We start from the raw sequence: 13,653 nt of genomic DNA on the forward strand, positions 1-13,653 counted from the left end.
GATGGGGAACCCCGAGCAGCTGAAGGGACTGGCTCACAACACACGGCCTCTGAGTCAAACCAGAACAAGTCCTCCAAATGCCTGCCCAGGCCTCTTGCAGTCACTCAGTCCTTTCGCGTGAGACCTGCCCCTCCCCCAACACACACACACACACGCACGCACGCACGCACGCACGCACACGCTGGGTCCTGGAGGAGCCTATCTCTCACTACTGAGTGTGTTGACAAGGCCTCCCTCAGAAAGTGTCCAAACATGGCCGCCCCCTGCTCAACAGTTATAAATTAAAAAGCGGAAAGCTGAAGAGTTCTTGAACTTTAAGCCTCTGAAACTCATGGCCCAGGAGTGTCTAACTTTTTTGTTATTATTAATGGCTTAGGCCTTTCTCCCTCTCTTTCCTTTGAGCATATCTGAGTTAATGAGCTAGTTAGGTTGCTAGACGTGGGAGCAATCTTCTGACTGCTGAATAACCAGAGGGCTTCCTGCAAGAGGCGAGGCTGACACCGGGCTGGCAGGAAAGGAGTGAGGGTGAGGCCCAGGGGATGTGGGGGCCACGGAGGCAGCGGATAAGAACCCGGGAAGCGGGGTCTGGGCTGACCCTTGGAAATGGAGTGGCCTGGGAGAGGTGGGATGGAGCTGAGGCCGAGGTCAAGGAAGACTGAGCCTCATAGGCCCAGGAGAGGGTGGGGGAGGCCAGCCGGCTCCAGCAGCTGCTGACTCACTTTGACCCTGGGGACCAACCAGGTTATCTCAGTGCCAAGTTCCTCAGCTGCACCTCCCTGCGCTCTCTCCAGGCCTCCTGATCGGGCCGGGCCTTGAGCTAATTACGGCCTGTATGGATGGGGCTTTGAAATGCTCAGCTTTCAGCCAGAGATGACCCCGCTGATTACCACTTTGGTGGCTGGAGCACCTCTGACTCAGGAGATGGGAGGGGCTACATAATCTTCCATTGTGGAGAAGGCCCGTCTTGCCTGATTCTGTGATTATAGCCCAGGCCTTGCTGGAAGTGGGGGGAGGAGCGCACCCTTCCTGCGGAGGGGCTGGGGAAGACTGGCCTGGCCTGTGCTGGGCAAGGATCCTTGTGTGTCCAGACTCTGTTCTCATTGGCCCCACAAAGACAGGGAGCAGGGCTCAGGGCCTCTCACCGGGCGGTTGGGGTCAATCAATGCTGCTGGTCCAAGTTTCATGAGCTCTGAACACTCGGCTCCTGGAAGCCCATTTGTTTCTAACTTTCCCTATTTGGGAAGGAAGGTGAAGAACAAAGGCCCAGAGAGGTGAGCTGACCGGCCCACCGCCACCCAGCTGACAAGTGGCAACGTTAGGCTTAGAACCTAGTTTCTCCTTTCTTTCTCTTCTAACTTTTGTGACAAAGCTCAGACCTTCACAAAAATAGAGGAAACAGTAAAACGATCTCCCAGGTACCCACCACCAGCTTTTATGGTCCCCTTCTCAAGGCCAGTCTGGTTTCAGGGCTGATCCCCTCCTTTACAGAGTATTCGATAAATCACAGACATTATATCATTTCATCTGTAAATATTACAATATGTGTCTCTAAAAGACAATGAAACTCAGGTCTCCTGATTCCTTTTTTTTTTTTTAAAGATTTTATTTATTTATTTGAGAGAGAGAGAATGAGAGATAGAGAGCACAAGAGGGAAGAGGGTCAGAGGGAGAAGCAGACTCCCCGCTGAGCAGGGAGCCCGATGTGGGACTCGATCCCGGGACTCCAGGATCATGACCTGAGCCGAAGGCAGTCGCTTAACCAACTGAGCCACCCAGGCGCCCGGTCTCCTGATTCCTAATCCGGTGCCTGTTCACACTGCATCCTGCCTGTGCTGCATATACAAGAATCAGGCCTTCATTTGAAAGAATGAGTGAGTGAGTGAATGAATGAATGAATGAATAGCAATATTCCATCTTCATGCATTCTAAGAAGTTAGCTGCTAAAGTTCTAAAGGCACCTTTTCAGAAGATCAGTATCCCCAAATTGAGTTTCAAAACATGGACTCCCAAGTCAGACATCAACGACAGCCCATGAGTCCTGGCAAGAAATCACCGTCAGGCTGGCCTACGGACCCTGCCTTGCCCCTGACAAGCCATGGAGCCTCAGGTTACCCTGTGAGCCTGCTCACGGGATTGATAGATGGGTTAGGGGCAATCGATAATGGCCCATTAAGCAAAACATTTTTAAATTAATAAACTGTTCAAGACCCCTAGAGGATCATTATTACCATTATCATCCCCAAATCACCCAGGCAGACACAGAAAATCCACTTGACATCTCCCTGGTTTCCCTCCTCATCTCCCCACCTTGTCCCCTGAACTCTCCGCTGATCTGGGGCTCCCTCTGCTCAGGTCAATGGCAATGATGACAATGGCGTGATCTCTGGGAATTGGAGTGGCAACTACACGGGTGGACTGGACCCACGGAACTGGAATGGCAGCGTGGAGATCCTCAAGGAATGGAAAAAATCGGGCTTCCGGCCAGTCCGATATGGCCAGTGCTGGGTCTTTGCTGGGACCCTCAACACAGGTACTCGGGGACGGTGGGCAACCGTGGGGGGTGGGGGTGGGCCCAAGGTGCCATTTCCGCTGCAGCCTGGGTCCTCATTCTGCTCCTTGACTTGCAGTGCTGAGGTGTTTCGGGATTCCCTCCCGGGTGGTCACCAACTTCAACTCAGCTCATGACACAGACCGCAACCTCAGTGTGGACGTGTACTATGACCCCTACGGGAGGCCCATAGACAAAGGCAGTGATAGCGTGTGGTGAGTAGCTGACCCTTTCTGAGCACCGAACCTGAGCGGCTTCTTACTCTCCCCCTCCCCCCGTCCCCCAGGTCCTGGGACCCTGGTCCAAACAGGAGCTGGGAGGCAAGTAACACGTGAGCGCAAGCTTTAGAATGGGAATGTTGCCCATGCTGATGTGACCTCTCGTAAGACCCAAAACCAAAAACAATGCTTCCCTGGGCTCTGCGAAGTCTGGGTGTCCACTGTCTCACCTTTGAATGAAGGGTCCAATACCAGTGACTCACGGGCTCTGGGCAACTGCTCTGAATTTAGAGGGTCCGCTAGACCCTAAGCTACTTTAGAATCTTGATTTTCCGGTACCAAATATAAATTTATCTTGTTTCAGGCAACCCATATGACTTATAGGCTGACTTAAAGGAAAGCGGTGCATTTTCTCTTATGCATGTGGACCTTTTATGCACCTTGATTGATAGAATACAAAGTCAGTTTATGCTGGATTTCAACTGAAAAGAGGAAGCCGTGTGTGTAATTGAACATATATATGTCTAACCGTAAATATGCCACGTGCACATGTATCTTTATGCACATATATACATGTAATGTCTAATGGGTGGCACCTGGAAGTCATATAAAATTTATAGACATGTATCTATAACTTCATATAGTAGTATATATACATAAAATAAATATTTTTTTTAAGATTTTATTTATTTATTTGAGAGAGAGAGAGCAGGGTGAAGGGCAGAGGGAGAAGCAGACTTCCCGCTGAGCAGGGAGCCCGATGCGGGACTCGATCCTGGGACTCCAGGATCATGACCTGAGCTGAAGGCAGACACTTAACCGACTGAGCCACCCAGGCGCCCTAAAATAAATATTATTACAGCTATTTGAGATCATACTATATGCCAAGTTATTACCAAGTGGTAACTGACAATGATTCTGTCTATCTCTGCATGTACATATAGATATCTATGTGCCTATATATGCAAAGAAGCACGTGCATATATGCCAACAATCTATTGTTTTTAATCCATTTCCAAGGATACCCCCTCTCTCTCACACACACACACACACAAACACACAATCACTCACACGCATATAGGGCTAAATAACCTGATAGCTGTTGCCACCTTATTTCCAGGTGTTCAATTCTGAGATAGTCTGTAGAAGAGAGTTCCTATTACTTCATATTCCCAGAATAAGGAGGTCCAACTTTTCTGAAATGTGCTTACTGTAACCAGTTGAATAAAGTCAAAGAAATATGAACGGGAAGAGGTGTTAAAACAAGTCAACAACAACCCCACACTAACACTGGAACTGAGTAAGATAAACATTCCCTCACCTCCGAAGGAGAGTAAGGCTTACGTAATTCACCCGAGGTCACGTGGCTTCTAGGCTGTAATGAGGAAGAGAAGGCTCGTTTCAGGATGTTCTTTCCAGATCTGCACACATACAACTTTCTGTCTAATGACATTGCTGCGTTAGCAAGATGTTGTTTCCCAACTACTCATAAATGAGGGTTTTTTTTTTTCCTCCTCCCTGTTTTTTTCTTTTGTTGTTGTGTCCCAAATCACTGCAACCTGTTTTACACCGCTGGGTGTAAAATGCCATTCCTGGCCTTGGTTTCCTTCACAAGAGGAGATGATTTGTCCAACATCATCTGGGAAGGGAAATCCCTTTGGGCGTACCCCTTCTGGGATTATCCTCCGTGCTAGGATGCGCAGAGGGACCAGAAAGCTGGAGAGTCAGTCCTCTACTGAAAGCATTCTGGTGCTGCTGGAAGACAGGGGATGGAGAAGCCATTAGTCGAGGATGTTTAGCAACCTCGGGAGGTGCATCAGACGGTAAGCCCCATGGGAGCTCAGGGAAGGAGTCACCAAGGAAGGCTTCCTGGGAGCAGAAATGTGGGGCTTTTAAGCTGAATTTGGAATTAGGACTCAGATCTCTTGGTTACTGGTTCACACTACCACCCCACATTAGCTTCATAATTCATTCCAAATATAATTATCTTGGGACAAGTATGGGCCCGCAGTGTCTCCACTGTCATTTTTTTGGCTTCGTTGGAGGATGTCAGGCCCCAAAGCTCTGATCTTTGCTGGGGGTCTCCTCCTCTCTTACCCTCTCACCCCCACCTCGCCCCCCCCCACCAGGCTTTCTGGTGAAATCAGTGGCAACCAGTGGTCCCTCCCCAAGCTGCTGCCTACCAGCTGCAGCTGGAGAACCAGCACTGGATGGAATGAGGACAGGGAGCCCTGAGTCCTGGTTCCAGCCCCACCACCATCTTGCTCCAGGGCTTGTGTAAGCCACCTCATCTTTCTGGTTCCAAGTTTCTCCTCAGGGAAATAGAAGGGTTGGCCCAGAACTAGGTGTTCACTTCAGTCTCTTACTGGCTTTAATTTTTTTGATCCCCACCCTCCTCTTTGTATGAGAGCTACCCTTCCCAGGGGACCGATACAGACCCTTCTGCATAGATCCCACCCAGGCGGAGATAAACCACGAGTCACTCTCTGCCTGGAGTGACTTCCCCAGCCTATTATTTAAGGACAATTTGGGTTTGGACAGAAACACTTCGATCTGAATCTGTGTGTTGCACATGTTGGAAACTTTTAGAAGCTTGCCCAGATTTGCCTAAAGTAATAGAAAGTAGGGATCAAGTGAGAGTAAGCCTCTGAAAGTTCTTGATAATAACGGCAGGAGCAAATAGTTTGCTGAGCAATTGCTGTGTACCAGGCACTTACTCTTCAGAAACAATGAGGTAGGCACTATTATCATCATCCCATTTTACACTTGAGGAAATTGATGCCCAGAGTCACTCACCCAAGGGCACACAGCCAGCAAATGGTGGAGATGGGATTTGAACCCAGGCAGTTTTGTAAACTATAAAGCACCAGAGAGATGCCAGAGAACCTTGTTATTACTCCTGATTAATGTTACCTTGAGCAACCGAACATTGCTCACCTTGAGATTTTCCTGGTTGGCTGGACACCAACCGGAGCTGTGGTGAGGTTGGGTGCCGTCCAGCCCGTGCAGATGGAGAAGCTGGGCTCTTTGGTTCACACCTCGGCAGCAGATGTCACTTCTCTGTAAAACTAAACGCTACCTCACAGGCTCAGTGAGGAGAAATGACTTACCAAAGTCAAACTGTGAATTCGTGTCCAAGCTAGGGGTAAAATGCAGAGTCTTGCCAACAGGACTCTCCCAAGTCAGACAACCTTAGGACTTGGGGAGGGACCTGCTGATTTCATGAATTTAGAAAACGAAGCCCCGGAGAGAAATTAGAGAGATATTTTGGCTCTCTAATAAGTGTATGACTTTGTATAAGTTTCTTAACTTTTTTGTGCCTCGGTTTCCCATCTGTAAAATGAAGGACTAGATCAGGGGACCTCAGCAATTTCTTCTAGATCTCCTTTCCTTAAATCACATTCACTGCATCCCCTGGAGCACATTTTCTTCTTAACCATTCGGCTCATGCCAGTGGTTTGGCTTAAGAGGCACAAGCCTCTGGAGTGTTTGCTTCTTGAGAATCAGGCTGCTTTGGGGTGTGGACGGGGACCTTAGTTTGGGATGCTGCTTCTCCACGGTTCCCTTCTGAGTCACTGTAAAGGAGGACTCTGGGGCCTTGATCAGTCACTAAGCAGTAGGCAAAACGATTTGGAACAGTAGGACCACGGTTACCTTTACCTTGACATTTCTGGCTTGTTTTTTTCTTTCTTTTTTTTTTTTTTTAAGATTTTATTATTTATTTGACAGGGAGAGACACAGCGAGAGAGGGAACACAAGTAGGGAGAGTGGGAGAGGGAGAAACGGGCTTCCGGCGGAGCAGGGAGCCCGATGCGGGGCTCGATCCCAGGACCCCGGGATCATGACCGGAGCCGAAGGCAGACGCCAAACGACTGAGCCACCCAGGCGTCCCTGGCTTGTTTTTTACTTGATTCGTTTCACTTGATTCCCCGATTTCTAGAGTCACAGAGCTGACTACTTGTAGACTTTCTATAGTCCTAGCAGGCACGTGGAGATCGCCCTGCCCTGTCACAGAGAGGTGGAGTTGGCTAGTTCTGGGGAAGAGCTGTTGGCAACCACACCACAGCGGGTGCTCCTGGCTCCTGATGCAATCTCTCCATGGCAACCAGCCCCCACTAGTACTTAGCCGCCCCAGTGTACCTCGCTCAGACCTGCAGCAAGGAAGCCAGCTCCAAGAGTGGGTCGGGCTCCAGAAAACATGATTAAGTATGTACCGTGTGCTAGACCCTGCCCTGGGCACTGGGCACCAAGGGTGGGGGAGATGCAGGAACTAGGCCAGAGGAGCTCGCAGCTGCATAAGAAGACAGGCAATTATGGAGTAGAAAAAGTGAAATAACTGAGTTATGTGCAAGATTCTGAGATAGCACAAACATATGGTTGGCACTCTTCCAGCAGGAAAAGACTTTTTGGAGGAGGCAGTATCTGGGCTGCATTTGGAAGGACAAATAGTTTGCCAGTGGAAGGGGTAGGAGTTTGGAGGTCACTTTCTAGACAGGGCCTCCTGACCCCATGAATTCACAGGTAAGCATAACTCAGATGGTGTCTTTAGGGCAGTGGCTTATAAACTTCCAAAATTACATTAGAATTGACTTAGGTGGAGGGAGATAGGGGAATTCACATCTTTTAGTAAATGCCTCAGGTAGTTCTGATACCTACAGTGCGTCCTTTTGTTGAGCTCCGCCTCCTGAAACCGCTCAAGACAAAACAGAGCCCAAGGTTGGGAGGTGGGAGAGAGCATGCATACAATCAGAAACAACCAGAATTTCCATGATGGTGCCCTTGGACATTTGGAAAAGCACGTGCATCTCAAGTAACTGTGAGTAAAGCTGGCTTCCAAATGAGGGAGGGACCAAGAGTATCTGTTATCTGCTCCGTCTTAAATTCCCGCCTTGCAAGTAAGTATGAAAACACAGCTACTTACCAATTTTGTTACCAATCCACCCTTCCCCTAGGGTTCTCTGCCGGGAACTAGATGAACGTGAAACTGCTCTCGTCCCTGTCTTGTCTCTTGATCACGTTCTCACACTCCATGCTTTCTCCTGGGCGAATTCTCACTGATCATGAAGACCCACTCAAAAAGACATTTTGTGGGTCTTCCTAGGGATAGTTCTAAAGAGAGTGTGCACAAGTGGGGGTTGTGGGGGAGGGGCAGAGGGCGAGGGAGAGAGAGAGCCCCCGACACCAGGCTCCATCTCACGACCCCGAAATCTGAGCCAAAATCAAGAGTCCGATGCTTAACCGACTGAGCCACCTAGGCACCCCGCCTAGCGATAATTTTTTATGATGACCTCCCCCCTCACAATTATAGGGAATAAAATCATCTGTAATCCTATTGTTCACATACTTTTAATATTTGATAGTTTTCCAGTCAATCTTTTCTCCATCAGTTGCTGTCGTTTATGGAATTGGGATTACACATTTTACAAGGCATGGGTACAAGACAAAGTATATAATAGGTGCATCCTACCTCTTCCCACACCTGGAAACCAACTTTGCAGTTTTAAATCATGTGTTTTTGCCAAAACGCTATATTTTGAGCATTTTCCCTATGTCATTAAATAATCATCAAAAATAAGATTTTAAGTGCATCGTATTCCCTTGTATGGTTGAACCATTATTTCTTTTCCTACTGTGACTATTACCATTCCCTATTCCCCTTCTTTTCCCTGTTATATATAACACAGTCATGGGCATTTGTATATGCAAATCTTGAACACATCTGCCATTAGTCCTGTAAGAAAGATTCCTAGAAATGGTATATCCTGGGTTAAAGGGAATGAGCATTTTAAAGGCTTATGACAGCTGTCACTGTTGCCTTCCAGAAAGACTGTGATCACCTGTGTTTCATTTTAGTAGTGAATAAGAGTATTCTTTTTCTCTATTCATATCGTTGGTTGGTATTATTCTTAATCATCTGTTCACCTCTTAGGGCCTAGTCCCCTTCTGCCTTGTTTCGGAGCCGACTTTTTATATCTCCCCTTGTTCCCTGAAGGACCAGCAGGGTCAGGTTGCACCCCATAAGTACTTAGGGGACACTTCCAACCCTCCAGTAGCTCTAGAGTTTACAACTCCCCCATGTACATAGATCCCATCTGGCCCCACATGAAGCTTCTTCCAAACATGCAAAATGAAAACACTTCTTTCCTGATTATAAAATAATAAAAAGTAGGGGTGCCTGGGTGGCGCAGTCGGTTAAGCATCCAACTCTTGGTTTCAGCTCGGGTCGTGATCTCGGGGTCCTGGGATCAAGACCCACAGCGGCCTCCATACTCAGCAGGGGGAGTCTGCTTGAAGAGTCTCTTCCTCTGCCCCTCCCCTACCCACTCGCGTGCATGCGCGTGCTCTCTCTAATCTTTTAAAATAATAATAGCAATAAATAAGTAAGAAGAGTCATTAATAATATAACTATCCAAAGGAAAATGCAAATAACATTTTGAGATAGATCCTCCCAGACATTTCATTCCGTTTATAGTCACACATATTCGATGTATGTGTGTTGTGTTTTAATTACCCAAATAGGATCAAGTTAAACAGTCTATTTTATGATTTCTTAAATCTTTCAATGCCAATAAATAAAAATTTAGAGAGACAGTATCGTTTGGTGGTTAAAATCATGGACCCTGCACCATTTCTTACTTGATATACTTTAGACATCCTTCCATGTAGGTGCTAGATTGATTTTGCTCTTTCTTCTGGACAGCTCCGTGATGCTGTTGCAAGGCTGTACCACAATTTCCTGACAATTTCCCTGTTGGTGGATTTTTCCCCCATTATTTTTGCTCTTACAAACAATGCTACCATGAACATCTTCCCATGTATACCTGTGTACACTCACGTGGATTATTTTATAGGAGAAATGCCTAGAAGTGAAATCACTGGCTCAGTGGGTACGTAGATTTTTAAAGGTTTTTCATACCCATTGCCAAATGGCCCTCCCTAAATATCACACCAGTTTCAACTCCTACCAGTGGGCTCTGACTGTGCTTGTTTTCCCGCACCTGGAAATGAGTATCACACAATTCTGTGTATCATCCTGGGCTTTCATCTTTGTCATCTTATGAGTGTAATAGTATCTCTTTGTCACTTTAATTTCCTTTTCATGGTAGTGAGATCAAAACTATTTTCATGCGGTCAGTGATCACTTGTATTTCTTATAAAAATTGCCTGCCCCCGTCCTTTTACTGGTGTGTTTCACTTGTTCTTTTGTGTGTCGTTCTTATTGACTTGTAAGTACTTTATAATATTAATTACAATAAATCTCTGCCTATACATATGTTATATATATCTTCTCTATTTTATTGATTTTTTTCCAATCATTTTTCTCTTCCTTCTTCAGCTTGGGCAATTTCTCCTGGTCTGTCTTCAAGTTGACAGAACTTTTCCTCCGTCCTCTTGATTCTAAGCCCATCCACTGAATTATTTCATTTAAGATAAGGGTGTGGTTTTTTTTTCCAGTTGCAAATTTCCATTTGGTTCTTCTTTCATCTTTTCTCTTGCTCTGCTAAGAGTTCCTCTCTTTTCACTTGTTGTTGCCCTGTTTTCCCTTATTTCATTGAGCTTAGTTATAACAGCTGCTCTAAAGACCTTGTTCAATCATTCCAGTATCTGGACTATTTTAAGGTTACCCTGTTGGTTGTCTTTTCCCTTGAAGGATAGATCCCGTTTTTCTGGTTCTCCGTACATTGAGTCATCTGGGTCCATAACCTGGGCATTGGGTATGTCGGGATTCTGTTAGTTTATTTCAACAGGCTGCCTGCGGTGGACCCGGACTGAGAGCCGGCAACAACTCAAATCTCAGCTCAGCTTCTTTTATCGTCAGCCAGACTGCTTGTCTGTATACGTGCATGGGTCAGAGTCGCTCAGAGACTCGGGCAGAGTTTATGAACTAATCTGGGATCTTCTTTCTCTGACCCCTTCCTTTCCAGAGCCTCCCCCTCATGCTCTAGTGGCCCCGGTTGACCTGGGCTCTTTCTTGGCTCCTCAGGTCAGAAAAATATGAGTTGTCTGTTACAGTTTCTACTGCCCTGCACTTCACCCCAGCTGTGGCCTGTCCTTAGGGCCAAGTGACCAAAAGTGCAATTTGCCCCATGCTGGCTCCTTCCTCCAAGTTTTGACTCCTTTCCAAAATCCTTCTGTTTTGTTCACTCTCAAGTAGTTGTCTTGTTTTTTTGTTTGTTTGTTTTTTGTTTTGTTTTGTTTTGTTTTGGAGTTGATTGTTATCTGCAGAAGGGACCATCTCTTATGAGCTTACTCTTCCATAGAGGAAACAGAATTACAGTCTGGTTGGTTGGTTGGTATATGCAAGTTTAATATTTTCACCTAGCCAAATTTATCAGTCATTTTCTTTATGGTTTCTGAGTTGGTACTCTGCGTTAAACTATCTTCTCCACCTCCTGAGTATAAAAAAAAAAAATTTGTTTTCACGTTGGATGGAACTTGGGCTCATGTCGGACTCACAGCTTCTGGTTGGATCAAAGCTGCCAGAACCAGGGCTAATGCAGTTGCACGGGGTGTGCAAAGGAGGACCAGATCGAGAGCACAGAACCACAGGACGGAATGACGAAGACCAGCTAATCGGCTATCCCTGGAGATGTGACTGAGACGTGCAGATTGGGAGACCAGGGGACGCCTTTGATGAAGAACGTTTTAGGACTGGTGTATGTCATTCTTCGATCCACACCTCAGCCCAGAAGCAGGTGGCTCTTAGCCAGAGCCAGGTCCTCCTCGCTGTAGCTCCATCCATTCTCAGTCGATGGGAGACACAGAGGTGTACCCCAGCAGGACGCCCATGAGAAAGCCGTGTGGGTTTGTTTGCCAGCTTGGTTGCCGGCTCTCACCTGGAGCCGTTCTTCTCCTCAGAAAGGCAGTAGAACCGTCATGGTCAAGGACCCAGGTTTGGGGGTTAGGCCTACCTGGGTCCAAACTTTGACTCTGCCATCGCAAGCTGCTTAACTTCTCTGAGCCTCAGGTTCCCTGTTTATGAGATCGGCAGAAAAATGGTACCTGTTTCATAGTGCTTTGAGGACTTGCGAGAGACAGAGCTTGGCAAGGTTTAGCACTGTAGCTCGGGCAGGGTAGCCTCACTCGATGATGAGTGGGGGGTGCTGCACTGTTCAGCCAGAGACGTGGTATTTTGTCACCTACGGCTGTGTGGCCCTGGGCAAGCTCTGCAGTCTGGTTCTGTCTGCAGGAATTTCCACGTCTGGAATGAAGGCTGGTTTGTGCGGACTGACCTGGACCCCTCGTACAACGGATGGCAGGTTCTGGACGCCACCCCCCAGGAGAGGAGCCAAGGTAACCCTCTACTGGCCCCGCTGACCACCCCCTTCTCTGGGTTTCCCTCTCTGTCCTGGCCTCTAGATTCTTTACGGTAGCGGACAGCGGCTCTCCATCTCTGGAAGGCACGACAGAATTAAGCCAAAAATATTTTCAGAGTAGACTTCTCATCCTAATTTTGCCTGGCTCAGGCTGCTATCTAAGTGAGTGGCTTCCCCGCGCCCACATGACTGTTGTCCCTGCTGTGGAGGCCCTGGCACGTGCCAGGCAACAAGGGAAGGAACCCGCGATCCGCCAACAGTGATTTCCCCACACCGCCTCTGGTAGCCTGTGTCTCCCAGCGCAGACACCATCTGGTCCCCGTTGCCCAGGGATTTAGCCCAAATTCCCCCGCTCGGCTGGAAGTCTCTGATCATGACCCCCGGCACCTCTGTCCCATCCACGGCATCCTTCTGCCAAACCAAACTCTCCTTTGTGCAGTCTGGCCCCCTCCCTGTCCCTGTGCCCAGGGCTTCTGCTCCCACTTCTGGCCACTCCCTTCCGAGCTTGGGTCCCAGACACTCCAGGAAGTTTTCTTTCCCCTCTTATGACCTCCAGGGAGTAACTTGTTTGCTACCTTCATTTTGAATTGTTTCTCTCAAACTTAAAAAAAAAAAAAAATTATGGGGCACCTAGGTGGCTCAGTCAGTGAGGCGTCCAACTTTTGATTTCAGCTCAGGTCTTGATCTCAGGGCCATGAGTTTGAGCCCAGTGTTGGGCTCCACACTGGGTGAGGGGCCTACTTTAAAAAAAAAAATTAATTATAAAAGTAATATGTGCACATGGTTAAAAAAATTTCAAACCATTCTAAAAAGATTCACAATAAAAGCTAAGTCATACCTCCCTACCCTAACCCCACCCCTCTACCAGAAGCAATAAGCATTACTGGATTTGGGGTGGGGGGTAACCTTCCAAATATTTTCCAGGCCTCTGGATTTCACACTTTTCACTGCAACCCATTAATGGTTATAAAATCAAGTTAGTGAGTTGTGACTAACATTTTTTTTAAAGATTTATTTATTTATTTGAGAGAGAGAGAATGAGAGAGAGAGAGAGTACATGAGAGGGGGGAGGGTCAGAGGGAGAAGCAGGCTCCCTTACTGAGCAGGGAGCCCGATGTGGGACTCGATCCCGGGACTCCGGGATCATGACCTGAGCCGAAGGCAGTCGCTTAACCAACTGAGCCACCCAGGCACCCATGTGACTAACATTTTAAGAAATGAAGTAGAGGGGCGCCTGGGTGGCTCAGTCATTAAGGTCTGCCTTCGGCTCAGGTCATGATCCCAGGGTCCTGGGATCGAGCCCCGCATCGGGCTCCCCGCTCAGCGGGAAGCCTGCTTCTCCCTCTCCCACTCCCCCTGCTCGTGTTCCCTCTCTCGCTGTGTCCCTCTCTGTCAGATAAATAAAATCTTAAAAAAAAAAAAAGAAGTAGAATGGGGGCGCCTGACTGGCTCTGTCGATAGAGCGTGTGACTCTTGATCTCGGGATTGTGAGTTTGAGCCCCACAGTGGGTGTGGAAATTACTTAAAAATAAATCTTTTAGAAACAAAAGAAAGAAACGAAGCGAAATGG

The 13,653-nt window shown here is 47.6% G+C and overlaps 1 protein-coding gene across 1 annotated transcript in view; it reads left to right on the plus strand.

The window, feature by feature from the left end:
- TGM3 (transglutaminase 3) overlaps window positions 1–13,653 on the plus strand; it is a 39,898-nt gene that overhangs the window by 14,143 nt on the left and 12,102 nt on the right. The window contains exons 6-8 of the mRNA XM_073878473.1: window positions 2,353–2,530; window positions 2,628–2,763; window positions 11,957–12,060. Coding sequence (XP_073734574.1) covers window positions 2,353–2,530; window positions 2,628–2,763; window positions 11,957–12,060 — 418 coding nt within the window. The remainder of the gene's footprint in view (window positions 1–2,352; window positions 2,531–2,627; window positions 2,764–11,956; window positions 12,061–13,653) is intronic.

This window comes from Callorhinus ursinus, unplaced genomic scaffold, assembly GCF_003265705.2.
Source record: "Callorhinus ursinus isolate GAN/ISIS: 27379988/994484 unplaced genomic scaffold, GSC_fseal_2.0 scaffold29, whole genome shotgun sequence".
NCBI lineage: Eukaryota > Metazoa > Chordata > Mammalia > Carnivora > Otariidae > Callorhinus > Callorhinus ursinus.